This window comes from Aaosphaeria arxii (genome assembly GCF_010015735.1).
Source record: "Aaosphaeria arxii CBS 175.79 unplaced genomic scaffold BU24scaffold_8, whole genome shotgun sequence".
NCBI lineage: Eukaryota > Fungi > Ascomycota > Dothideomycetes > Pleosporales > Aaosphaeria > Aaosphaeria arxii.
Genome location: NW_022983481.1, coordinates 25,159 through 49,521, shown reverse-complemented (window position 1 = coordinate 49,521; position 24,363 = coordinate 25,159). Strand labels below are relative to the sequence as shown.

Here is a 24,363-nt window from a genome sequence, read left to right as displayed (position 1 = left end):
ATGGAGACGGTGGAGCAGCCGAAGCGGATGGCCGCGCGGGAGAGCCCGGCGAGGAAGAGGGTAGTGTACCACCGCATCTTTCTGGTATTGAGGTGGGGATTGTCGTTTGCGGATGGGAGTGAATCCCATATCTCTTGCTATTTATTCATGCTCCACCGACCCTGTAAATGAACTTGGCTGATTTTACCAGGCACTCGGCGGTCTTTGCATTGATTGCCGCATCCCCATTCCCAACAGTGATCAGCTTCCATGCACTTTAGAAATTTTGATGATCTCCCCCACGGCCAAGGATGGTGAAGTCGGCGGCAGGTAATTTGTCCCCCCGATATTAAATGACCCCATCTACCTGGGAACGTCGGTAGTTACAAACACACACACGAAGGGAAGTACCAAGCTGGATAAGTCGGGGCACGGCAAAATTGAAAATGCAAAGGCGAAGAGGGAACATATTGCCTCCTCCGCAGATAAGATAGCATCGGCAGTCGAGTGTGCAGTCCACACTGGGTTCTCCTAGATCTGCAGCGAGCTGACTGATCCCAAAGCAATACTAAATGAAGCTGGATCTGGAAGTACTTGTTCGTAGAGGACAGGCTTGGAAGTCTTGCATTTTGTGCACGAACAAGCTGCGGAGCCCAGGTATTTAAGTGCGTGCTCCAATAGGTTTATATTATGGTAATGTCTCTGGGTCGTCTTGTAATGAGTGTAAATTCGATGAACAAGGCCTTGTTGTAGGACTTTACAAGCTAAAATACACTTACATTTATCTAAAAAAACGAAAAGAAACACTAAAAGCAGGTCTGTAGTATACAATTTAAGCTGGATAAGAGCTGATAAGAGCTTGCATTGCGTCGTCAAGAGTTGTTGGTGCCTTGACTTGCACAATGTTGTACAATTGATCATCAGGAACTTCAAAAGCTCCTGTGTTCACGAGAAACTCAGTAACCAGTGGTGCGTACTCCCACGATCGACTTCTTCCCAGACGCCGCCGAGATTCTGCCACTGCTTCCGCCAGGTCAGACAGGCTACCCTTACACTCCAACTCGTGAGGTATGCCAGTGACTCGGCTGTATGCCTCAGCAATTTCGACGATAGTATTCCTCCCGGAAGCAATAGTGAAGAATCCACCGCAGCCTTCCTGTACGCCATCCCCGTTGAGCAAAATATCAATAGTGTAGACCGCAGCATCGTCTTGCGTAGTCCACGGCTGTCTCTTCCTCAAGCCCTCTTCGTCCCAATAGTGGAATACTGCCTTCTCGGCTGTGAGAGTCGGCGCACCAGGCCCGTAAGGAGTGATAAGTAAGTCGGAAAAATCGCCGGTGAAGATGTACACTGGACGAATGGAGCTAGTTAGAGCTACGTGATTCTCAAAGGCAATGCAGGTGTCGTAGTGCTCGAAGTCGCCGAATTTCAGTCGTGTCCAATCGTTGTTCCACGATGAAGAAATAAAGACCTTGATGCCGGCTCTCTCAGCAGCACGAAGGAGTAGCAAGCAGCCATCCAGGCTGAGAATGTCAGTAGGCGAGTAGGCACAGATGACGCTATCCACCCCGGCAACCGCCCTGTCTAATGCAGGTATGTCGTCGTGAGATGAAGACTGAACGAAAGATTCGAGGCTTTGGGTGATAGTATCTGGAAGCTTCTCAGGGCTACGTCCGAGCCCCCGAACATGTAGACCATGATCCTGAGCAGTCTTTGCTAGGCGCTGGCCTAGGGATCCTGTGATGCCGGCGATGAGGACGAGCATCGTGGAATGGTGATGGTAGATAGAGGGCAAATGGCTGGCAACAAATTAGATAACTGCTGGAAAATTGCAAAAAACAGGAAATGAAGCAAAGTAAAACTACATTAAAAAAACAAGAAGAAGAGGAGGAAGGGGGGTTAAGATACCTCGTACATTGCTTAGAAGATGATAGGCACTACCTAGGTAGATAATTGCACAATTGCGCTGACAAAGCCTGTTTGTGCACTCAACCCATTATCTGCAGGTCTCATATACTCATAGATCCATAGACATAGACATAGACTTAGACTACCGTTTTATGTATATGATTGAGCAGTAACAAAAGGCTATATGTAAGCTATTCTCAGACTGGTAAATGGACCAAAGCTATTGCATCTTGTAGTTTCTCAATAGCCACTTGAAATGAATTACCTGGTAGACTAATATTTTTTTTTGATTACTTTTCTATCGTTGGAAAACCAGTACCAAGTGCCAAGTACCAACTTCTTACCTCCGCCTCATGCTAACTGAGAGAAATACAGGTCCGAGGTGCCTTAGATCTTCCTTTCCACGAATGGAGGATTCTGTTCCTGGAGGTCTGCTCGTGGTGGATGTGATTGGACGAGCTAAGGGGAGAAACCAAACGTGATCATGCCCCCTTAATATTCCTCTACTCCACACCATTGGGCTATAAATAATGCGATCGCAGTCGTGATGCGCTTCACACTCTTGATACTTACCCATTCGTCAAAGCCATGGTAGTTTGCCGAGACGGGGCCGTAGACCAACGCCGGAATTTTGTCGTACAAACTAAACACTCTCCCATCGAGATATGCCAAAGTGGTGTGAGTTTGCATTTCCTCTCCAGTTGCTTGTTGGTGAGATTTTCCAAGAATCTTTTCGGCTTCACTGCCAGGATCCAGAACGTATCCCTCAGAGAAGAACCCGTTCCATGATATCTTCGGAGTGTTTTTGCTCAAGAACGCATCCGTTTGCGAAAAGGTAGCCACCTTTGCTTCGATCTCATCTGCGGCTGAGCGTGCGCTGACTCCAGGGAATATGGCCACTCGGCATTCAATCGAACACCATGCGGGCACTGAACTGGCCCAATCTCCTCCGTTGATTTTGGCCACATTCAGGTCTGGGTATGGCGTATTAGTTAAGAAGAACTTATGTGACCGAAAAAGTCTACCAAGGACCCATGCACTCACTGAGAGGGTGTTTCTGTTCTTCAAAGTAGAGTTTGCCAACTCCTCTTTGGTTCCAATCTGCCTCCAATTCCCTCAAAGCAGTGACAACACGGAAGCAGGCATCGATCGCATTGACTCCGGTACCCATTGCATTCACGTGCACAGGCGTCCCGCGAACCTCGATCTTGAACCACAATACGCCTACGTTTGCCCGCACCAGTTTCTCATCCTCAGGCTCGGGTATCAGCGCAGCATCTGCTTGGTAACCTTGAAGATGCGCCATGAGTGTTCCATTGCCCGTGGATTCCTCCTCCACAACGGATTGGAGGATAACCTTAGAACCTGGCCGAAGACCAATGCGCCGGAGTGCATCCAATGCCCAAAGATTAGCTGCTGCGCCCGCTCGCATATCGCCCGATCCACGGCCATAGAGACGATCTCCTTCAATATGTCCGCTATACGGATCCCTGGTCCACATGTCGAGTGGGCCAACGGGCACGATGTCAATGTGTCCATTCAGGATGAGGCTCTTACCCAACGGTTTTTCGGACTTTGGTAGGCACTCGCCTACGACAACTGGAATCCGAGAATGGTGCTCATCGAATTTACCAGCACCTACATGCTCCGACAATTTCTCCTCGTCGATGTTTAATTTGACCGGAGAATAGCCCCGATTGGCGAACTGCTCGAAAATGAACTCCTGTACCGCGTCTTCATGGCCGCGCTGGCCGCCGAACTGGACCAATTTCTGCGTGTACGCAATTTGTTCGTCGAATCCATCAGATACCGACTTGGTGATTGCGGCAATCTGCTCTGGCGTGAGTTCTGGCATTGTTGTGTCTATGGAAGTGACTATGTTAGCGGGGGTTTAAACGAGCGCATAATGACGCAACAATGGCGAAACTGACATTCGTTCACTCGGCAAGGCATCCACAGGTTTATTCTGCAGTAGATCAACTGAATGTGCACAGGGTGCGTTGTATGTATGTTGAAAGCCACAGTTACCGTCTGCTCAGGGAAGATACATCTTGAAGATAAGGAGTGCGGGGTGCTTGCCGAGGTCGCACATCGATACGAAGGATCGCTATCACAAACCCCACTCAAGTGTCATCACTATTGGCGTACAGATATCCTCCCGTTGCTTGACGCTGTTGACGCTGTTTGATGTTATAGAGCAGCTCCGTTGATAAAGAGGTTCTACGAGAATATTACCTGCATTTTGAAACAGAGTTCAGCTCATGGCGAATAATAGAGGACACAAACTTCTCATCATCAACCAAACATTATCGATCGTAATAATTCCCACTCTCATGAATTAACATTTGGGCATTTCTATCCCGAGTACTCACGGAACAACAATCATAGAACGTCATTCCCTAGCGCAAATTCCATCCCAGCGAGAACTACATCTTTGAGGATGATGTTGAACTTACTAAGGATGTGGAGGGCGATTATACATGACTCTCCGCAGAGGCATGTTTGACTACTCCGAGATAGATACATAGAAATCTCGAGATGAGTTGTATAATATTATACTCGCGGCCACTCCCACGAGGCTTTCTAGCATGTTGTGCTGCGGCCCATTGTATACTATTACGTTATCGATAAGAGGACTGGGACATTATCCCGATCACGTCGAACATTGCTTAGTGTAATCTCATGACTGACTGGGGCGACGATGAAATTCAGTTTCTTATACTAACTTTCGATGCTGATACTTTGCAGTTTCTGGTTGGAGGCTATATTGTATTTAGGTAGACATGATGTAGCCATAAAGGATGTCGACTCGTCTGGGATAAGGGTAAACGCAGTGTGGTGCAAAGCATACAATACGCACCGCATTTGTTGGCGAGATATCTGGCCTGATCAAAAATAATGCCGGCCATGAGTATAACCGAACTAGGGAGACTTCAGCTAGGACTGACAGATGGTGGGATAAAGTAGCCAGCAATGAATGGTCATCCTCGTAAGCTCACTTTCACAAACGCGAAGACAGTTCCTAGCAAAGCTATTCATTTCATTATATTGGCGCCTACCACTTCCCTTCGCATACTTTCTGTTTCTCCATGTCATACGTCTCGTAAAACCCGGACCACATCATTCGATCTGCACAGGGAGGCCTATCCTCTTTCTCTTTATCCCGCTCATCGTTTTCATCACAAGCAGGCTGTGCATCCTCCCACTGCTGCTGGGATCGTGGCTTCCACGGCTTTGGTAGCGGCCAATCACTAAAATGCACGAGGACGCTTCTGCTCACTTCCGCCATCGCATTCCATTCGGCGTCTGGCTCCTCGCGCAAATACTTCTGGTGGTCGCGAGTACGGAATTCTCCTGTGAGTAGTGCGAGCCGGCGGTGTGGCAGAATCATGGCCGATCCTTTGAATAGCGAATTGATGACTTCCATGTCGAAGTTCTTGGATCGTTGAGTCTCGTTCATAATGGTGTCGTAGTAATACTGATCTGGCTGCAGTAACATGACGTGGGAGCATATTGTCTGTTCGGCGATGGATGCCGAGTCAATGTCGTTGAGCCAATACGCACGAGGAACAGCCAGCCGAGATAGCGGTGCGAGAAAGTAGTGATCCAGGGAGTTTAGTACTAAGGAGTCCGAATCGAAATATAAGACCCGCGAGTAGTTGGACAGCCGGAACGCGTTGAATTTAGTCAGGGACTGCGCCCATGTGGGATCGCCTGATGATGTAGAAATCCTATCGACAGGCTCAAGGTAGATGTTGGGGAACGTAGATCGAGCATATGTAAGCATCTTAGCATTCACGGAATCTGAAGGCTGCATGTTTGTTAACCAAAACGGATCGACAATGTACAGCTGTTCGTGCCATAGCAACCGCACCATCTGGAAAAGTACATACCTTTGCATCCCAGTCGGAAGGGTACATGAGCACGACATCAGCAGTAGCACCGAACTCTTTCAGCCTCTTCGCATTTATGAGCTATTTGGTCGTTAATGAGGCCCTCGCGGTGCGCATTCCCTGCTTGGTGAACTTCCGTTTGGCAAAACTCACCGCATTACAGAAATATGCTTCGTCAGTTGCGTACTGGGCGTAAGCAAATTTTGGTTCAAGTTTGGTCTCCGAAGTCCACCAGATATGGTCTGGGACATACGGGCGCAAACCTGGATGCACTAGTTGTATTGAAGCATTGTTTGCGCCTGATTCAACGAGCGCGAATGAAACATTTGCTGCGAGAAATTGAAATGCTAAAAGAAGGAGAAAAACGGAGAGAACGGCGATGATAATCGATTGGAAGCGCCGTACAAGTGCCATGCTAGCCGCTGTTCCTCCTTGCTGCTTAACCCTGCAATATCAATATCAAGCGGGCAGCAACGAGGAGCATCAAAATTCAAAAGACCATGAGGATAGGCGGATGAGAAAAGTACCCACACAGGAGTTATATATAGAGAGGCCGATCGCGTGAAACGGACTCGAGTATTAAGAGGGTTAGTACACCGACATGCCAAGGGGCTAGAGATAATCCGAGGCATAAGAAGAAAACTTCGACAAAGAGTATCACGAAGGATTGAGATGCCATTTCGTCACCTTCATCTATCGCATGCAGGAGATCAGCATAAATTAGGTACATGATAAATATGCATTGTACGTTGGGTTAGAAGATTCGTTGGAGGATAAAGTAGTAGTGCTGACGACTCTTCTTTGACCTTTTAGACAGTCTAGCGCAACTGGTCATTCCATTGCTTAGTATGGAGACTTTTACAATACTAGTTCTCATCTTCGGTGGCTGCTGTACAAACGTTCGTTTTGAGACAATCTTGGAATTGGTATTTCCGGAGAACTGACGATATTAGGTGTATACGTTGGAAACTATCATCCAGTGCGCTTTGCCCATATTCCCTTCTAGTTCGCTTTATTAACATTCGGCCCAGGCACGGCACTGACAGTCGGCCTGCATTAGCACTTACGTTCATCCAATTTGTATTTGTGGCTGTAGAAGGATTCGCCTACTTTTTCCGTTTTCACTCGAGAACGCTGCTTAAGCAACCCGAGGTCTCGCGCGTTAAATGGTTAGGCTTCGCAGTCATCCATTTCAGCATTTCCGTCTTGAATAACATAAGCCTGGAGTACCACGTCAGCGTGCCTATGCATATCGTTCTGCGGAGCGGTGGTGGGCTTGTGACTCTTGTTGTTGGAACACTTTTTGGAAAATCATACTCGAAAACAAAGTGGATGTCGGTAATGTTGATGACGCTAGGTGTTGTTATTGCAGCTCTAAGTGGAACAAAAGATTCGGTAGGTTAAATGAAGTTTTTGATAAAATCGTGTATAGCTGACATAACATCTGATAGAAGGACGGAGATCACATATCTGGGACTATGTCATTTGGCGTTTTTCTACTGCTCATCATACAGATTCTGGTAGCTATCATGGGCATCTTACTGGAAAATATATATAAGCGCTCCCCTGGGATATGGCGCGAAGGCCTTTTCTACACGGTCCGTTACAGGCTATTAGACATTTCATGGAAAATTGTCCATGTCAAGCCCTTGCTAACGCCATACAGCATCTCCTTGCTATTCCATTCTTTCTACCTCTACTTCCCAAAATCACCATGCAACTTATGGTCCTTGCCTCTGGAACTCAGCTGGAAATGATGGTTCCGCGCATATCTTATCAAGCCTGGGACTTGCCCATGAAGTTTGTCCTGTTGGTTTTGAATGCATTTACGCAATTCTTATGCGTCACGGGCGTCAATTTACTCACATCGGTCTCGTCCGCACTTTCGGTGTGCATAGTTCTCAGCATGAGGAAGTTTGTAAGTCTACTGATCAGCGTATGGGTTTTCAAGACCCCAGTTCATGCAGACTTCGTATTCGGCACGGCTATTGTATTCGGGGGTGTTATAATGTATGCCACAGATAATTGGAAAAGGAAAACCTGATATAATATCTATAGCTTGAAGTAATCTCAGGTCACTGTTCCATTAACCCTCATGTCTCGCAATTTTTAAACATGTCTATGCTCCGTTTCGCTAACATCTTCCACCTATATACTACCTTCTTGATACAGAACTAAAGTCAGGTCAGTGTGTTAGTCGCTCACTGTAGGGAGATAGTGAGGTTGAGAAATCATTGGCTTTGAAATTCAACTTTGAACTACAGAGACGTCAAGCTACATCTAGCTCTTGATCCATGGCCGATATAGCCTCATCGCGATGTTTCTCCATGTCAAGGTCTAAGATGAAATCCCATCTACCCAATAATTTACCTGGTGTATCTATATACCGTCTAGTCTCCTCGCTCGTGCCGGTCAAGATGCTGCCTGTAATTCGACTGGATTCGACGATGCGCTGTGTACGCGGACGGCGAACTTGATCGTAAGCCTTGAGGGCCGCTAAAGCATCGTTGCGCGTGGTTGACCTCCCAAGCAAAGTTGCGAGAATAAAGCTGTCCTCAATTGACATACCACCACCTGATCCTTGCCAAGGTGTCGTAGCGTGTGCAGCGTCGCCCATGACACAGAGGGGTCCAGACACATACGTCGGAACCGGTGGGTGTTCCCAGAGATACATTGCTTGATGGTCTGGCTCTTTACAGAATAACTGGACGAGCGTTAAACACTATCTTTGCCAGAACCAGAATTTAGAAAATTTGCATACCCCTTCCACGGCTGTCCGTAAATGTTGCGGCCAGTTGTGATAAAGTGATTTGATCTCGTCGCAACTGACTGCCCGGCGCCATTGATCATGCTCACCTTCCTCATCCTTTGAAGCAATGACAAATTGAACGAGTTGACCTTCACTTAGAAGATTGTGTAGTATATACGTGCCATGTCCCAGCCAGGAATATTCGCATGCTTCTTCAAGATCAATCCTTTCTCTACCGATGCTCGCTTGAGCCTCTGCATAGGGCATTAGGGCCATGATCAACCAGACACCAGTACTCCTGGGCGCAGCGGCACAAATGCCGTCGAGAATGATATTCCGAACTGTACTGTGTATGCCGTCAGCCCCGATGAGAATGTCGCAGTCATGGCTGGTCCCGTCCGTAAATTGAAGTTCAAGGGAACCATCGTGTCTTCGATTCACAAATTCCAGCTTCTTTGAGGCGTGTAGATGATCTTGTGGAGCATCTGATAATAACTCTCGAAGAAGAGCAGCGCGATGGACAATGCTAGTGAGGCGCTTTCCCGCTGTCTTTTCATCTATTTCACCAACGACTCGGCCCTGCTCTTCACCCTGGGCTACAACAAAACGGACTCTCCGCACTGATGGCCAAAATTAGCAGTGCTATTTATTCACCTGGAAAGTATATTATAGGGTTTGTTTATGAGACATATCCTTGTCAAGAAAGTGACGGATCCAACCACATAACAGGCACGCTTCAAAGAATAATACTCACTCGGAACAGCTCCGGCACGTTCGAGAGCTTGAACGGCTGTGGGACCCATACGCTCCAGAGCTGCTTGGGCATTGCGAGTTATCCCAATAGCCATACCCGCTTCCTTGAAGGCGGCCGCAGATTCGAAAATATGGACATCTAGATGAGCAAAACGATGCAAGACGTTAAACAACGTTGCACCAGCAAGTCCGCCTCCAGAAATGGCGATTCGAATGGATTGGGACATGCTGTGGGGACGAATACTGACCCAGAAGAAATCTCCGAGTTGCTCTCAACTTTGTAAGAGTACTTGAGTCTATAAGACATACGGAGCATATATGCGCTATGCCGCACGTCGGGTAATAAAACCCCAAAACTTGTATTGGATATGCTCCTTCAAACAAGTTTTGCCCACTCTGCGCTTCAGCACTTGCCAAATTTGGTCACGACTAGCCCCAAGGGCTTTTGGAGCCATTATTATTGGGTTAGTGAGAGCTAAGAGGATCGACTGGATTCAATGCCCACATGAATTGACGATAAGCTTTAACTAGAGGCAGCGAGTTTCTAGCTTGGAGCTCTCTGTTGTACAGTCCTCTCTCAGTACGCTGCGTTACATGCGAACCGGTGACTGAAACCTCTAATGACCAAAGGCTAAGACGGGAAGCGCAAGCATACATTCAACAACGGAGACCAGGCAGACTGTGCCGCAATAAAAAAACTGCAGGAGATCCTCTTGCAATACGTCATGTAGCGTTAGCGAGAACCCAACGCCTTTGCAAGACTTGCAGGGGTTCTTCAGGCTGCTGACTGCATAGTCAGTAAAGAAACCTACAACGGTTGCTCTCGCCTGTCGCCACAAGTGGTGGAGGTACGTTAGTCTCATTGAAGTAAAGTCGCGACGGAAATGACCTCTCAATAGATCAGCCTAAGAAGGCTTCGACCTCTATTCCCAAACAACATGGTAGTAATTTGATTACTATGAGCAGTACTGACTTTAGGTGAATCGGGAAAAGAATCGTACTTGATCGGTATGGCACATGATGCTGTGGCGTATGAAGTCCAAACAAGGTTCAAGAATGGTGAGCAACTCTATAGAATCTGAAGGATTCACCCGTTTGCGATTAGACATAGTGGAATGCTAGTTTCCCTGACTGCAAATTGGCATAAAGCAACTCTCATATATCAATTATTTTATTGGTTTCTGATATCGCAATCAGGGTTCTCATCTGGCAGCAAAAATACATAGAAATGCCGGCAAACCACGCAATGAAGATCATGTGCGGCCCAAAGTCCTGCTACATAGGCGCCATCTGAGTGGTATGGAATTGGATCTAGGCAGCTTCATTTCATCATTCAATATCTGGATTAATGTTACCGTATATCAAAAGTCATGCAATGATGTAGTGAAAGGTCGTGTTGCTGCAATTCCATCATGAATTGATTTCTCCCACTCGGTTCCTGGGCGATCTGTGAATCTGGTATCTTTGGGGATCAGCGTTCGGAATTCGTATTTTATGATGGTATTGGCAGATGCCAAGAAGTCATAAGGTCCACCAAGCCTGCTTGAAGATGGGTTCATCATGAAATATGGTTCAATAGCCGATCATGTTAAACACTGTTGATATGTCTCAACATGATGACCTTAGAATTGAAGCAGAGTGTTTTCCGCTAACCAGGATGCACATCATGAGTGGAAGAGGGTTTGCGGACAATGACACAATAAGTAAACGGACTGCCTCTGGGGGGTCCTTTTCTCCTGGGACGATTGTTGTCTCTACTGCCACTGATAAAGTACTCTCTCTCTTCGTCGAATATGTCTACAGAATTGGACAATGAAGAGGAAAACGGCGTTGGATAGAAAAAAGAATCCAAGGGTGTCACGAAGTGCAGCCCCCCTTACTTTAAACAGTTCGATAGGGTGATTGAGACAGACGCAAGATTTCTGAGAGTTTGAAAATGGCGAGATACCCTGTCCACCTTGCTCGAAATCCGTCCTAAGGAACCCCACCAATGAGACGCTTAGGAAGTAGCACGGATTAACACTTATTCTGGATAAATGTCAATTATTGATTCCTTGCAGCCTTGGTTTATAGGTGGTTTGGCGGTTCAACCCGAATGGCACAGCATTCTGCTGACCACCACCCTTATTCATGTACCTTCTCATAATGAAGTCTCTTTCAAAACTGTCACTTGGTCTATGCAAAGAAACGGACCTTGGATGATCCCAAACTTTCACGAAACGAGTGAAAGCATACACCTTGTTGATAGAAGTCCCTGTTATGTAGAAACCATACATCCTTTCGATCTGCTTCAAGTATGTTATTTAAATATCTAAATGACTGAGTTCCTGTCAAGCGTTTTTGTTGTGACAACGTCATTGGTTAGCCATTAGCGTTGTCATCGCGCTGTGATTTATTCAAATGATCACTTTGTGCCATGTGCGGTCGCCCTTAATGCGTCTGCGCAACAGCCACTGGAAGCGCATGGGTCCTGACTACACGAATTTCTGTCTGGAAATATGCATCGTGACTAGAGGTACATACCTGATACCACATGCAGATTAACGGGACGGCCCTTCCGCGGGAAGTCTGATGTCACGAGCGGGACGAGCCAGATTAGCTTCATATAATCAGTCTCCGAAATTGATTCCCATGTTTGGGAATACTAATTTGATGCTGGTCATTCCTACCGAATCATTCGGGACTGAACGGTGGGTCTGCATGCGGCACAGGACGAGGCAGGAGTTTGCCTCTCGTCCTTCGTCCTTCAACTAGATATATTCCGGGAATCATGATGGGACAATATCTCATGCACCGATAAATATGCATTCACGCAAACCGTCGATGATATCCAGTGACACCTACCTTTATTATGAAAATTATTATTCTATCCTTATCGGGAGTAGGGATGAAGGGGATAGCCCTGGGGAAGCGCCATACGCTGATAAGACAAACTACTAACCAACTGCTAAATTTAGGTAACAGAGGTAGCTATGAGGTAAGGTTAATGATCCGGACCACCTCCACACCCCAGTCTGCAGAAGGCCTGCGAAAATGATATTACATGTCAGCAAAAGGTCTTTCTAGGATCTGCGGTGCGTCACGGAACAGAGCTTTGTTCATAATAATTGCCTGATGTGAAATCATCTTGTTTTATCGCTTCGATTGCTGCATGGGCTCAGAGCTACAAATCGTAGGATAGTTCACTATTGTGTTGCTGGAGCACGGTGTTCTTGCCCGTAGTCCCACGAAACACAGCTACATTTGAACAGATTTAGTCTAACTGTCTATCTGTGCACGAGCCAAGCAGTACTCTAACTATCCTGAATATCTACTTAATAGTTCTACAGTCATATTCCACCTTTTAGCAGTTGATATTATTCATGCATGGTAGGACACATTGTGATTTCGATATATCATAAATGCTGGTAGTATAGTTGTAATTGGGTTGATATTTCTGATACCTGCTCGTACTCAGGGCATAAATATAATGAATAGTAGCTGTAGCATAATTTTGTTCTATTATTGAACCCCAGTAGCTTTGTATGACTTCATGAACCACATAATTCTGAACTATCTCTGCCGTATTGTATATCTTGAGAGCACCATCCTCACTGGAACATGATTAGAGGAAGCGCTGCAAACCAGCTGTACCAGATCTCCATAGTGATTTTGTCAGCGGCGCGATGCTGTAGCAACAGCAACCGCGCCGAAATGAGCATGCCCAATGCTGTGAGGCCAGAAAACACCCGTGCATTCATGACGAATACTGTTCCAAAGGACCATATGAGCACAGATACGGCCACAATACTTCGCGCTGTCTTATGTCCAAGAGTGATTGGCATAGTTGCACGACCGCACTTGGAGTCCCCATCAAGATCTCGTAAGTCCTGAACAGCAATGGTCGTCGTAATCGCAATGAAGAGTGTGACGCTTGTGGTGAGATCCGACTTCGAGAAGTGTAGATCAGGTCCGCCCGCGACCTCGATGCAGCCGTACAACCAGCTTGTCATTCCGATAGCGTTGAGTCCATCGCGGATGACATAGTGACCCTGAGCTCCGCCGAGGTCATTGTAATGATACGAAGCTGCCAGTTGAATAATGTATGGAACCAAACCTCCATACACCATACTGAAGAAGAGTCCCACGGCGGTTGATACCGCAAGAAGCGCATTTGCTTGTGAAGGGGTAATCCGTTTACTGGGCAATGGTCGCCACGGTTTATTGAAGCCGTCTTCCTGAATGCTTGTAGGCTTGCGTTGGTTGGAAATGCTGAAACCTAGGGCAACAATGGTCACCCATATCATGGATAGAGAAAAACTCTTCAAGGTTCTGAAATAGTAGAGATCACACTGAAATAGAGAGTGGAAGTCGGCGTGCACGTTCTTTGACGACTCGGAAGGATCGAGACTGAAGGAGCGGTTCAACACGCGCCTTGAACAGATCGTGCCAAGGGTCGCCCAAATGAGAATAATGACATTGTAATTGCAAATGAAGAGGTACAATGTCGTGGCATCGAATTTTAGTGAGTGGTAGACCTCCATTACGGCAATGGGTTTCGACATTTTGTGGAAGCTGCTTGACACGAGACGACGCGAAAGATAACAGATCTAGCACATAGCTTTCCGCCGGAGTCATGATATACTTTTCCACCAAGAAATCTCCACTCTTGATTCTAATCCTCGGGCTCAATTGAGATTCAAAAGCAAATCTGATTGGTCAGCCAAAGAGCGGTCCTTCAGCGTTTGACGTGACGGAGACCGAAAGAGGTTTTGATTCATTACCAGCGCATAAGTACATAGCAATTCGTTGAAGGACTATGCTTCAGTGCCAAAAATTACACGTAACATAGCGGTAGCTTACCAATATCTCCAATTGCGCTGATTGGCAGTATCGGATGGGCGGAATCTTCTTTCCGAAGAATTCCATGCAATGACGGGCAGTTGGAATGTTTTCCAAAAGTTTCACCCCGACTGGTTCGTCGCCCAGCCTATCGTGATGAGCGTCTATTTACCTTGTACCTTTCTTTTATGTTGTCAAGTTCGATTAGGTCCTGGCAACACCTACTATCTGGAACGCCGATAAGTCCTCAAGGAAGCAACAGTCGGGAATGAACTGAATTATGAACACACGTAGTATATGAATTGTAGATCATAGAGTATTGTGCGGCTAGATACATGTGCAGTCTTAACCATAGCTCCGAGGCGAAAGAGACAAAGCTTGTGTTCATTGAGAAACAGCCGGGCTGCCGAACTTCCTCTCCCCATCCTCTACCAAGTAGTCCAAGAAATCCGAAACGAGGAGGTGAAGGACGAGTCCGAAACGAAAAGTCAATCATTCCAGCAGTCGTTGACATTCTGATATCTACCTAGGTACCTAACCTAATTGATGGCTTAACGCGGGACTACCGTCCATTGGCGGAGGAGGCGTACCGGCTCCGGGGCTTGTAACCATTAGGCTTAGCGTGGTCTACTTGGTGCATTCGTTCGCAGTGCCGGTAGCCTTTGCCAAACGGAACTTAACCTTTGGTCCCTTACTGGTGACGACAAATCTGTCCAAGCTCTCTTCGTCCCGCTGATGCAACCGCTGCATGCACGACGAGACATGGGTATCGCCACTCTCGTCCCTCTGCAGGTCATACTGGAAGAGAAGCTGTGCAATCGTGATCTTCATCTCCACAAGCGCCCAAGATTTACCAACACAACCTGTGGGTCCGATGCCAAAGGGACAAAACGCGGACCGTGCCGCCCTGATCTTCTCCGGCGAGCTAGTCTCTGGGAGCCAGCGTTGCGGGAGATACTCTAGTGGTGCATCATAGTAGTCCGGATTGCGCATGATGACATGGAAAGGGACTCCCACATCGACACCTTGAGGGATGAAGTCACCGTCTATCGTTGTCCCCCCGGGGCCTACCTCGCGCATCAGACAACCGCCCACGACAGAGGACAGGCGCAAACTTTCATCGATACAAGCAGCAAGATAGCTGCAGCTGTTGAGAGATTTGCCAATTCGAATTTCCGCCAAGTCAGAGAAAGTCCCTCGGATTTCGCTGTTCAACCTGGCAAGGATGTCGGGATTGTTCACTAGGTGAAAGACAATGTTTGCAAGGGCAGCAGCGATCGTGTCAGCGCCTGGGCTACTGTCAGATCACAGGGTCCCACTTGGTTCGTTTGGTAGACTCAACTCACCAGTCGTCACCAGAAGGGAGCTCTCGCTCTGTAGCTCAGGAAAAGTGAACCCTTCCCCGCTGCCTCTTCTAGTCGTACCGTACAATATATCAAACACACAGCTTGATTGTTTGTCATTGTCGACATTTTTCTCAGATCTTTCCACGCACCGATTTGCAAGCATTGTTGCGTGGGCTTCGTATTCCTTTAAAGCGCGAGAAACTCTGGATTGAAAAGCATCCAGTTGGAGCCATGAAATGCCCGGCATATATCCTATCTATCGCAGAATTAGTGGCAACACCCATTTTCTACGAATGTGCACAGACTTACCGCATTCATACCTCGAAATCCCTCCAGCGTGTTTTCAATGATTTCTGCCTTCTTGGGATCTTGGAGCGAACCAAATGATTCCCCAAAACAGAACATTCCCATGGAGTCGAAAGCCAGCAGCGTGAACTCTTCCGTCATATCAAAGCTCGGGGACCAGCCATCCTTTGTATGCGACGCGACCTTGTGAAAACGCCTAATGAATCCTTGTAGAAGATTGAGAAAGGCCTGTTCATAAACGACAGTCATGCGGTCTGACAGGGCTTGCGAAAGAATCCATCGTTTACGGGCATGTTGCTTTTTGTTCGTTGTCGCATGCGTGCTAGGTACTTTCATGTAGAATGTCATGGTATCGTACCAATACGACTTCTTTGTGTTGGCTTGTGAGCTATAGACGGCCTGAAAAGCAGTCGGGGTGCTGAACGAAAGCCTGTTGGGCCCATACCGTACTACAGGCCCATATGTGCGATGAAGACGAAGAAAGTTTAGATGTCGATCGCCACGAAGAGAATGGTAGACAGAATACCAGTCCGTGATTCTTCCGAATAATGGCCCAGGATATCTAGCGAGTGGATGGAAATACAATCGATGGCAAATTACGCATGATATCTGGGGCCTGTCAGTCTAGTCAAGCGGGCACATTCTCCTGTACCTACTATACAAAGCACGGCTGAAACCAAGAGTTGGACAGACATGATGTTGAAAAGTTCCTAGCAGAGCCGTCGTAAACAATCTGTTAGCATCTGCTAAACAATAATATATGATTAAGGCAGGGTGAGGCATTACTTTTAATACCGTACGAGAAGAGCTGAACCGCGGGGAGGACCGCATGTTGCGAATCTACAAGAGGCTACGCCACTTACGTCCAGCTCGGGACGACGCATCGATTAGTTCCCGTTCCGCGTCGCCTAGACACTAGTATACACATCTCCAGGCCCGGGCCGGGTAGATTGGTTTTTATGTGGATCTACATTGGAAAACGCTGTTGAGGTAGTGGTTCCTACCAAGGTTGGTAAAATCAAGGGTGTGGTGATCTTGTGGAAAACTCACTTGATTTCAGTACAGGGTTCAGGCTGAAACAATAGCTCTTACAGCTAGCAACCTGAAGTTGAGTCTTATCCGGTGATTGGGGCAAAAATCTCCAATCGTTTTCACCAAGTGTTGATATGCTACTCTTCAAATGTTACGCCAGCTCTACTATTATCATCCATGAAATTGCATATCTACATATCGCAAATAAAGCAGTGATATACTAATGAATAAAGAATGAAACCTAAGTTGACCTGGACCCATTCACTAGTTCATACCGTCTATCTACACTTTGATTTGTTGAGTTGATTCAGTAGATGGTATTCTTTCTAGTGGTATCATAGTCCTGCACTCTCTTTGCGAGACGGGCATGCCGGACCCATAACTTGGATATGAGGATGATTTGTTCCCCTTTTTGAAGTAGCGGTGCAAAGCTGGCAAAACAGGAATGCAACCGCATATGATCCCAATGGCAATTTCACCAGAACTAAAATGCGAAACAGTCAGAATAGATTTCTTGCGTCGTACGCGAGAGGTGCGATCATACCTGTAAAGAAGAATGGGTTCAAATACATAGCTCTTATCGTAGTCGTCCATTGTTCTCACGGAGACCTCAAGTCGTAGTACACCCATCACACAGGCCCTGGCCTAGTTAGTTTCTTGAATTCGATTAGATTTCTAACAGAGTGAACAACGTACACAGCACCAACAGCCAGCGCAAAGCTACTTCCAATCTTTTGTTTGAGAGTCATATTAAGACTCCAAATGACAGGAAGCGGTAGGACTAAAATCATCACATCTGTGACTAGGGAAACGACGCAGTTGCAAATGAAAATGACATTCGTGTTCAGACACTTGCCAGGTCGTTTCTGATCCCAGAACTTTGGAACAGGATTGCAGATAAAGGTTACCACAAGCGTTGTTGCGATGTAATATAACCCGAGCACAGCTGAGAAGACGCTCACGAAGAGAACAAATCTCTTCTTAATTCGAAATATGCGAATCAACAGGAGTAAGATGGCAAGTTTCGTGGTGAATATAGCGGGACCGTTCAACACTTCGATAACGTAACCGACCTTCTCTTGAAATCAGTCACTGAGCCAGCAACCATTGATTGTTACGAAATACCTTGTTGAATCTTTGGAACTTGGTAGGAGAAATATTCCATGCGTGAATTCCAATACCCAATGGACCAAGGGCCAGACAGAGTGAGGAATAGATGGTCGATAAAGCCTATTGAAATGTTAATGAGTATAAACATACCATACATGTCCAGTAGTCATCCATACCCAGGCGCCCAGGGAAACCCCTTCTCACTCTGTCAGCCTGATACTTGTTGCTTCACTGCAAAGAATCTGTGGGCTGTTTCCAACTTACAGTCATCTGCACATAGTGGTAAAGATGCAACATACTTGGTGACAAATCGTAAAAGAATGAAAATGGTAGTGATAGTGATGCATAGTACTTGCGTGAGGATGTTCCATTTCGATTGCGAGAAATGGATGTTTGGTGTCACTCCAGGTGGAGGGGGCAATGTGCCTGGAAAGAGAGGTTTCATATTTGGTAATTTGGCCATTTCTTGTGGGCAAAGTTACTGCTGTTGAAGAAACCACGAAGGGAGCAAACATCACCCTCTTTGAACTGCAGGCAGCGTGATAAGGCCAAAGGAAAGCACAGAATACGCCGCGAAGTATTGATTAAAAAACAGGCAACTAGTCCATGCAGACCGGTGACCGAATATCCTGGTTGCATGAAAATCGCATAAATCATGGGTGGAGGTGGGTTACTCATATTTGCTGTGCCGCGCTGCACCACACCTCGCCGCAATGCACCATATCTCGCCGTGGTAGATTACACCGCGCAAGGAACTAATTTTTCTTTCAGAACATTATGACTAAGGTAGGCTTTGCACCAAGCGATTAATTGCCTCATGCGTCGCATAGTTTGGTGCAAAGTCAAACATGGTCATTCTCCCTATAGATAGGATACATGGACAAAGTACATTATGAGCACATGCATGCTCCAACTTGCTTTCGGATCTGCTTTTGATAATGGCTGACCTTGCCTAGAACCATATTGTTTCCCATAGCCAATATGAATCTGGCTGGTACGATCTCATCGAGGTGCTGCCTTCTCTGCTAGAAAACATCAAATTAGGGATTGTCAATGCATTTACAGACGCCATGCCCCAAGAACACATTGGCCAAGGCAAAGTTGTTCATATTCGTGCTTTCTCATCCGTAGTGAAGCAAAAGAACCCATGCCTTGTTCTCTGGAATGCATACTAAATGCTCAAGCTAGGTGGGGACATATATAATGGGACAATTTCAATGACGGCTCCTTCAGGGAAGTGGCGCCAGGAGACAATCAAGCCAGGCATATCGCTCACCATGGGCATGATTGTAGCTGTTGGACTCAAGCCACTCTGATACTGTTATGCAAGTATTAGGCTGGAAGTAGAAAAGGGATTCAAACGGGGAAGGAAGGTTCTGAAACACAGAGCTGTATCGTAATATCTTCTTGATTCCATCACCGTATTCTCATCAATCCGACACACCATTTAATTGCCATATGACGTTTTGAGCTGCCATTTCTCCTGTAGCATATGCACCGTAGACGCAACCCATTCCAAAAATGGAGAGAATGTTCACCAGCAAACTGTACACGCGAAGTCAAATTCGCCTCTAGAGCCGTGGCTAGTTTACGGGCTTCATCTCCGACCCGAGATGTAGAGCAAGTCCCGTATCCGGCGAGGGAATCCTGTGTCTATTTCGTTACTTTGAAATCAACTATGGGAGGAAGCACTTTGTATAGCCCAACACGGAAGAGCTCGAGGAGTGGTTCCAGATATTCGAAAATATTTTGTTGATCCTCCATCATTTCTATTTCGTGGACGACTGGCGGACTGAGAAGGATGCACAAAATCTTGGATCCTTTGATGAGATGAAGATTGATAGCAAGAAAAGCATGGGCTAAGACCGGCCATTCTGAGTCTGGTTTGATACTGTGGTGTAGCAGGATAGATGAGGCTATTCGGGGATTACGTGTATGGGGAAGAGCATTAAGCAGGGCATAAAGAGATTAATTTAGGCTACTAAGAGTAATTAAGGTATTACCTACCTACCTCTAGAGGCCTATTAATAGAGTTAAATATCTACCTTTCCTACCTATTTACTAATTGCGGGTTGTACCTGTGATGCTCCCTACTAAAGAGGCGTCTATACGCGATAATACTGTCTGTAATCTAATTGACAATAGTGTCATAGCCGCCTTTGGCGTATGGGTCCCGTTGCGGAGGGATGGTGTACTTGAGATATCTTGAAGACGCTTCCTCGGTACCCAGAACTTTTCATCGTCACCAATGAATTCGTGGGTTTGGACAAAATCGCGCATGAAAGAGAAAGCCCACTTATTAGTGGGCTTCGGGTTTGCAGCGTAGTAGTGTTCCCGGAAATCATTGAACTCATCCACTATGTTACGTGCTTTGAATTGCGATCCCGAAGAGCCAAATTCTGTAACGCACATTGGCGTACCGTTGTCATAGTAGTACTCAATATCCAATGATCAGATAAGCTTCACTAGTGGATTATATGCCGTACCATGCATCCATACAGTTCCTGTTCATTTGCCAGTATGCATTATTTGAATAATGGTAGGTAGCAAAGCATATATAGTACATACCCAGATTAAATGGGACGCTGTGGTTGGTGCGCAACAATAGGTCTTACAATTACTGCGCTCTTTTTGTCTCAAGTGTATAAATCAATAACGTTCAAACGTCCCCGTGGGTCAAATTGTGCTCTATTATTGCTCATGCATCTGTAATGATTAGGAAACAAACACCGCGTTCATGTAAACTTAAAACCAAGAAACTATTGTAATAGAAATGATGTTGCAAGTACCGAAGCCATTATGGTATAGCACAAACGGCGCTTTCTCGCAGAATGATCATTATTGAGTCATGTTGTGAGACGCATGCTGATTACGACTACAACAAGCTGCTCGCATTATTGTACTAGAACAAATGATCATATGTCTGATCGAGATTTGCAGATGCTCTACAACCAAGGTCACTACAACGCTAAAGCAAAGCCTCGAATAGGCAATCTCATACGAGTCTACCACTTTAACTGAGCCATCTGCAATCGATTGTAGAGAAGAAACTACGTGTCCATTTAGATGAATGGACGGTATTTTTTACGATGGTTGCTGACTACTCAGCTAAAGTTGCATTCTCATGTCAAATAATGCGCGCTCGCACTTCAAGGACTCCGGACTCGGGCCGATTAAGTCGTAGAAGTCTTCGTTGTTAATCGGACTTAAGCCATCTTCTCATCAAACAACAATCCGCCCCGAAACTGCTGGTCCGTCCCTCGCCTGCTCCATTGGCTACTCTATACTATGTACCGAGTGACAGAATCCACGATTTGTTCATTTCTTGAACCACGGACGAGCGCTCGGAGATAGGAGGGAGGCTCACACAGAGCATGATCTAACGGTCTAAAATCATTACATAAAGCGTAGTAGTCTCTCCAGTTGTACTTTTGAAGTTTCGAGCTATAATCACTTCAATCACCAAATATCCCCATTCACGTTCACAATACACAGTCATCCTTCGAACTCCAGAAATATCAACCAATTTCACCCAACCCAATTCAGAGATCGCTGAGACAATGTCTGTCTTCGGGACCTTCATCTCCCAGCCTTTTATCTCCCTTCCTGAACCAACCGATTCTTACTCTGGCAAAACAGTCATTGTAACTGGCTCAAATGTTGGTCTTGGACTAGAAGCCGCACGGCACTTTACACGCCTCGGTGCTTCAATAGTAATTCTAGCTGTTCGCTCAGTCTCAAAAGGCGAAGCTGCAAAGAATGACATTGAAAAAAGCACTGGTATCAAAGACGTTATCCAAGTCTGGGAACTCGACATGTCTTCGTACCAGTCAGTCCTCAACTTTGTTGCCCTCGCTAAGGAGCTTAAAAGACTTGATATAGCACTTCTAAATGCAGGAATTCAGGCAGGGAAATGGGAAGTCTTCGAACAGGACGAGTCAACAATTACCGTAAATGTCGTCAGCACATTCCTCCTTACGCTTGCGCTACTGCCTAAGCTGAAAGCTACGGCAAATCAATTTAATACAAGACCGAACCTCACAATAGTAGCGTCGGCAGTCCACTTCTTAACACAGTTCCCTGAAAAAAGCGCTCCAGAGGGACAGATCTTTGAGAAGCTGAACATCAAGGGAGATAGCATGCAGGAGCGGTACTATGTTTCGAAATTGCTAGAGGTCCTTATCGTACGAGCAATAGCAGATCGAAGGCCCGCTTCGCAGATTCCTGTCACGATCAACTGCGTTAATCCTGGATTCTGTCATTCGTAAGTATCGCTCTTTCTCATACAATAATCGAAGCTAACAGTGGTAACAAGTGAACTCACTCGGAATGTCAGCACTCCTGTTTATATAGCTTCAGTCATTTTGAAAGCCCTCTTCGCGCGTACTACAGAACAAGGCAGTCGAACACTTGTTCATGCTGCAAGCCAAGGCCCTGAAACCCACGGACAGTACATGTCTGACTGTCAGATCACACCTCCGGCGCCTCTCGTCTTGCACCCGGTAGGGTATGTGACACAGAACCGCGTATGGAATGAATTGACGAAGAAGTTGGAGGCGATCAAACCGGGTATCACATCCAACTTGTAGGGGAGGCATAGTCAGACCAATGGAGATAAGTCATGATTGGGAAGTCTTTTGTTCCATTATACCGCTTCCATTATTTAGTGTGAGGTTTAATATAAATGTAGACTACTTAGTTATAGGTAGACTCTAATTCTTTACTCCTCTTAGTCACTGTATATCTGTCTAACCTATCGGATCAGCCCTGAGTTATCTTTGCATGACCAAGCACCTTGCTTTGTAACATGGTACAGAGCTTTGATCTCGACAATAGAGCCGTATGTCCCTGCAATCTGGAAGAAGAAACCAACAACAATGATGAAAATTGCCCAGCAAGCGCCAGCAATCCATCTCTTCCTGCTTACTGTTGAACCTGGACGATTATCAAACAGCCACATTGCGCCAAAGATTTGTAGCGTAATAAACGTGCCAAATAAAGCACCAATCAAGCCAATTATTGTACCAAAAGAAGGAACTGTACTGGCAATGATGTAGCCTATGATGCACGTTCCAAGTGTGCAGCTAAGCCAAGTTGCCCAGTGGATAACAGTATTTGCTGACAAGTGTTTGGAATTACGCAGGATGCGCACAAATACGATCTTTGCAGGTACCTAAACAGTATTAGACAAACATTACTTATCGAGCAGGAACAACGTACATGGCAGATAATCATAGTAGAAACTAGCAGGCCAGGAAGCGCAATGCCGTAGCAGATCTTCTTCATCAGAGGTCCAGCAGTTCCCAAAGCTGGTGAGGTAACAAGCGATCCAGCATAGTAATAGACAATTACACCAATGATCAGGTACAGAGAGTATACAATAGACTGGCTGCAAATCATAGCTTTAGTGTAATCTTTGGGCTCCCTCATTTCTGCAAGGATGGAGCAGAAGTAGGGCGGACTAGAAAGACTGAATATGATACTGCTGATAGCAGTTGCAACTTCAGTAAAAGATGGGCTCCCTATTGCTTTCCAGTCCGATTCCCATGGACCTGTCTGAGGTGCAAGAACTGGGCGTTGCTGAGACAGGGAGATTGCAAGAGTAATAACTGCAAGTTTTGTTAGGACATGCAGGCAGTTGAACTTAAGTATGTCTACTTACGTGATACCATGATGCAGATTAAACCTATCCATGCTACCATACCAATCTTGCTCATAGTTCTAACCGATGAGGTTAGAAATCCTACAATAGCAGCTACTGCTATAAAGACTGCAGTACATGCGCCGTGTTCAGAGAGAGCATTCAGACAGGTTGATATACCGATAAAGGCTGACCCGACTGTAATCAAGTAGTCTTTCAGTCTGTCAGTCAACTACAAAACTTGCTTGTTTAGTAGCACATACATAGCTGCAAGATAATGAGCATAGCTTCTCTGCCCGGTTTTCCGAACATCATGAAGCCTGCGCTGTCAAGTCCATACATCTCTGGATGCCTTAACTTGAACTTCCCAATCATGTAGTTCGACCATCCTGTGAGAATCGTGATACTCGTGAGAGCGATAATTCCTGGAACAAGACCGAGGGTGTTGAATGTACTGGGAATACCTAAGACGCCCAAACTGATTTGCGTCTTGGTCATTATAATCATGGTTTGAATCCAACCGACCTGTTTCAGTCATTTTTAGTGTCAGTAACTCTAAAGTATCTGGAGGACACAGGAAAGTGTTAATCTCTTAATGGCTTACACTGCGATAGTTAGGGCCGCCTTCCTGCTGTGTACCAAACACAGCATCATGAGTTCCAACAACTCCTTCCTCATGTTTCGATTCGTCCGCAAGAAAATGGTCAGTGTGAGCACCCTCAATTTGGGCAACATCTGCCTTCTCCGCATTTTCGTAGGTGATATTGAGTACAGTCATGATGTAGCAACTTTGCAGTTGTAAGCAACGTCTGAGGTAATACTTTG

At 46.1% G+C, this 24,363-nt stretch overlaps 11 protein-coding genes across 11 annotated transcripts; 2 read left to right on the top strand and 9 right to left on the bottom strand.

The window, feature by feature from the left end:
- Window positions 1-811: 811 nt before the first annotated feature.
- BU24DRAFT_485151 (NAD(P)-binding protein) lies at window positions 812-1,744 on the bottom strand (the record flags this gene model as incomplete). Its single annotated transcript, XM_033533376.1, has 1 exon — window positions 812-1,744. The coding sequence occupies one exon, from the start codon at window positions 1,742-1,744 to the stop codon at window positions 812-814; it is 933 nt and encodes a 310-aa protein (XP_033380174.1).
- A 386-nt stretch (window positions 1,745-2,130) lies between these two features.
- On the bottom strand, window positions 2,131-3,918 carry BU24DRAFT_425662 (acetylornithine deacetylase). The gene is made up of 3 exons (XM_033528792.1): window positions 3,819-3,918; window positions 2,932-3,750; window positions 2,131-2,861 (listed from the first exon to the last, which is right to left on the bottom strand). The coding sequence occupies exons 2-3, from the start codon at window positions 3,740-3,742 to the stop codon at window positions 2,380-2,382; spliced, it is 1,293 nt and encodes a 430-aa protein (XP_033380173.1). The 5' UTR covers window positions 3,743-3,750; window positions 3,819-3,918; the 3' UTR covers window positions 2,131-2,379.
- A 703-nt stretch (window positions 3,919-4,621) lies between these two features.
- BU24DRAFT_425660 (glycosyltransferase family 8 protein) lies at window positions 4,622-6,286 on the bottom strand. Its single transcript, XM_033528791.1, has 3 exons — window positions 5,934-6,286; window positions 5,781-5,861; window positions 4,622-5,698 (listed from the first exon to the last, which is right to left on the bottom strand). Exons 1-3 carry the CDS (start codon window positions 6,192-6,194, stop codon window positions 4,943-4,945), a joined length of 1,098 nt encoding a protein of 365 aa, XP_033380172.1. The 5' UTR covers window positions 6,195-6,286; the 3' UTR covers window positions 4,622-4,942.
- A 75-nt stretch (window positions 6,287-6,361) lies between these two features.
- On the top strand, window positions 6,362-7,824 carry BU24DRAFT_396423 (UAA transporter; the record flags this gene model as incomplete). Its single annotated transcript, XM_033525301.1, has 6 exons — window positions 6,362-6,524; window positions 6,594-6,679; window positions 6,734-6,759; window positions 6,812-7,175; window positions 7,232-7,378; window positions 7,447-7,824. Exons 1-6 carry the CDS (start codon window positions 6,509-6,511, stop codon window positions 7,822-7,824), a joined length of 1,017 nt encoding a protein of 338 aa, XP_033380171.1. The 5' UTR covers window positions 6,362-6,508.
- Window positions 7,825-8,018: 194 nt separating this feature from the next.
- On the bottom strand, window positions 8,019-9,554 carry BU24DRAFT_425659 (salicylate hydroxylase). Its single transcript, XM_033528790.1, has 3 exons — window positions 9,284-9,554; window positions 8,542-9,149; window positions 8,019-8,484 (listed from the first exon to the last, which is right to left on the bottom strand). Exons 1-3 carry the CDS (start codon window positions 9,507-9,509, stop codon window positions 8,050-8,052), a joined length of 1,269 nt encoding a protein of 422 aa, XP_033380170.1. The 5' UTR covers window positions 9,510-9,554; the 3' UTR covers window positions 8,019-8,049.
- Window positions 9,555-12,872: 3,318 nt separating this feature from the next.
- On the bottom strand, window positions 12,873-13,568 carry BU24DRAFT_353788 (uncharacterized protein; the record flags this gene model as incomplete). The annotated part of the gene is made up of 1 exon (XM_033523791.1): window positions 12,873-13,568. The coding sequence occupies one exon, from the start codon at window positions 13,566-13,568 to the stop codon at window positions 12,873-12,875; it is 696 nt and encodes a 231-aa protein (XP_033380169.1).
- Window positions 13,569-14,730: 1,162 nt separating this feature from the next.
- BU24DRAFT_453348 (benzoate 4-monooxygenase cytochrome P450) lies at window positions 14,731-16,450 on the bottom strand (the record flags this gene model as incomplete). The annotated part of the gene is made up of 5 exons (XM_033531261.1): window positions 14,731-15,392; window positions 15,450-15,517; window positions 15,599-15,705; window positions 15,759-16,364; window positions 16,412-16,450. 5 exons carry the CDS (start codon window positions 16,448-16,450, stop codon window positions 14,731-14,733), a joined length of 1,482 nt encoding a protein of 493 aa, XP_033380168.1.
- Window positions 16,451-17,011: 561 nt separating this feature from the next.
- On the bottom strand, window positions 17,012-18,395 carry BU24DRAFT_425657 (uncharacterized protein). Its single transcript, XM_033528789.1, has 6 exons — window positions 18,162-18,395; window positions 18,074-18,093; window positions 17,913-18,017; window positions 17,484-17,860; window positions 17,332-17,427; window positions 17,012-17,271 (listed from the first exon to the last, which is right to left on the bottom strand). The coding sequence occupies exons 1-6, from the start codon at window positions 18,358-18,360 to the stop codon at window positions 17,070-17,072; spliced, it is 999 nt and encodes a 332-aa protein (XP_033380167.1). The 5' UTR covers window positions 18,361-18,395; the 3' UTR covers window positions 17,012-17,069.
- A 1,155-nt stretch (window positions 18,396-19,550) lies between these two features.
- On the bottom strand, window positions 19,551-20,309 carry BU24DRAFT_412392 (uncharacterized protein; the record flags this gene model as incomplete). Its single annotated transcript, XM_033526108.1, has 2 exons — window positions 19,551-19,813; window positions 19,976-20,309. The coding sequence occupies 2 exons, from the start codon at window positions 20,307-20,309 to the stop codon at window positions 19,551-19,553; spliced, it is 597 nt and encodes a 198-aa protein (XP_033380166.1).
- Window positions 20,310-21,457: 1,148 nt separating this feature from the next.
- BU24DRAFT_465423 (short-chain dehydrogenase) lies at window positions 21,458-22,486 on the top strand (the record flags this gene model as incomplete). Its single annotated transcript, XM_033532274.1, has 2 exons — window positions 21,458-22,161; window positions 22,213-22,486. 2 exons carry the CDS (start codon window positions 21,458-21,460, stop codon window positions 22,484-22,486), a joined length of 978 nt encoding a protein of 325 aa, XP_033380165.1.
- A 164-nt stretch (window positions 22,487-22,650) lies between these two features.
- Window positions 22,651-24,316, bottom strand: BU24DRAFT_435348 (uncharacterized protein; the record flags this gene model as incomplete). Its single annotated transcript, XM_033530085.1, has 5 exons — window positions 22,651-23,070; window positions 23,118-23,506; window positions 23,560-23,751; window positions 23,802-24,063; window positions 24,143-24,316. The coding sequence occupies 5 exons, from the start codon at window positions 24,314-24,316 to the stop codon at window positions 22,651-22,653; spliced, it is 1,437 nt and encodes a 478-aa protein (XP_033380164.1).
- Window positions 24,317-24,363: the final 47 nt, after the last annotated feature.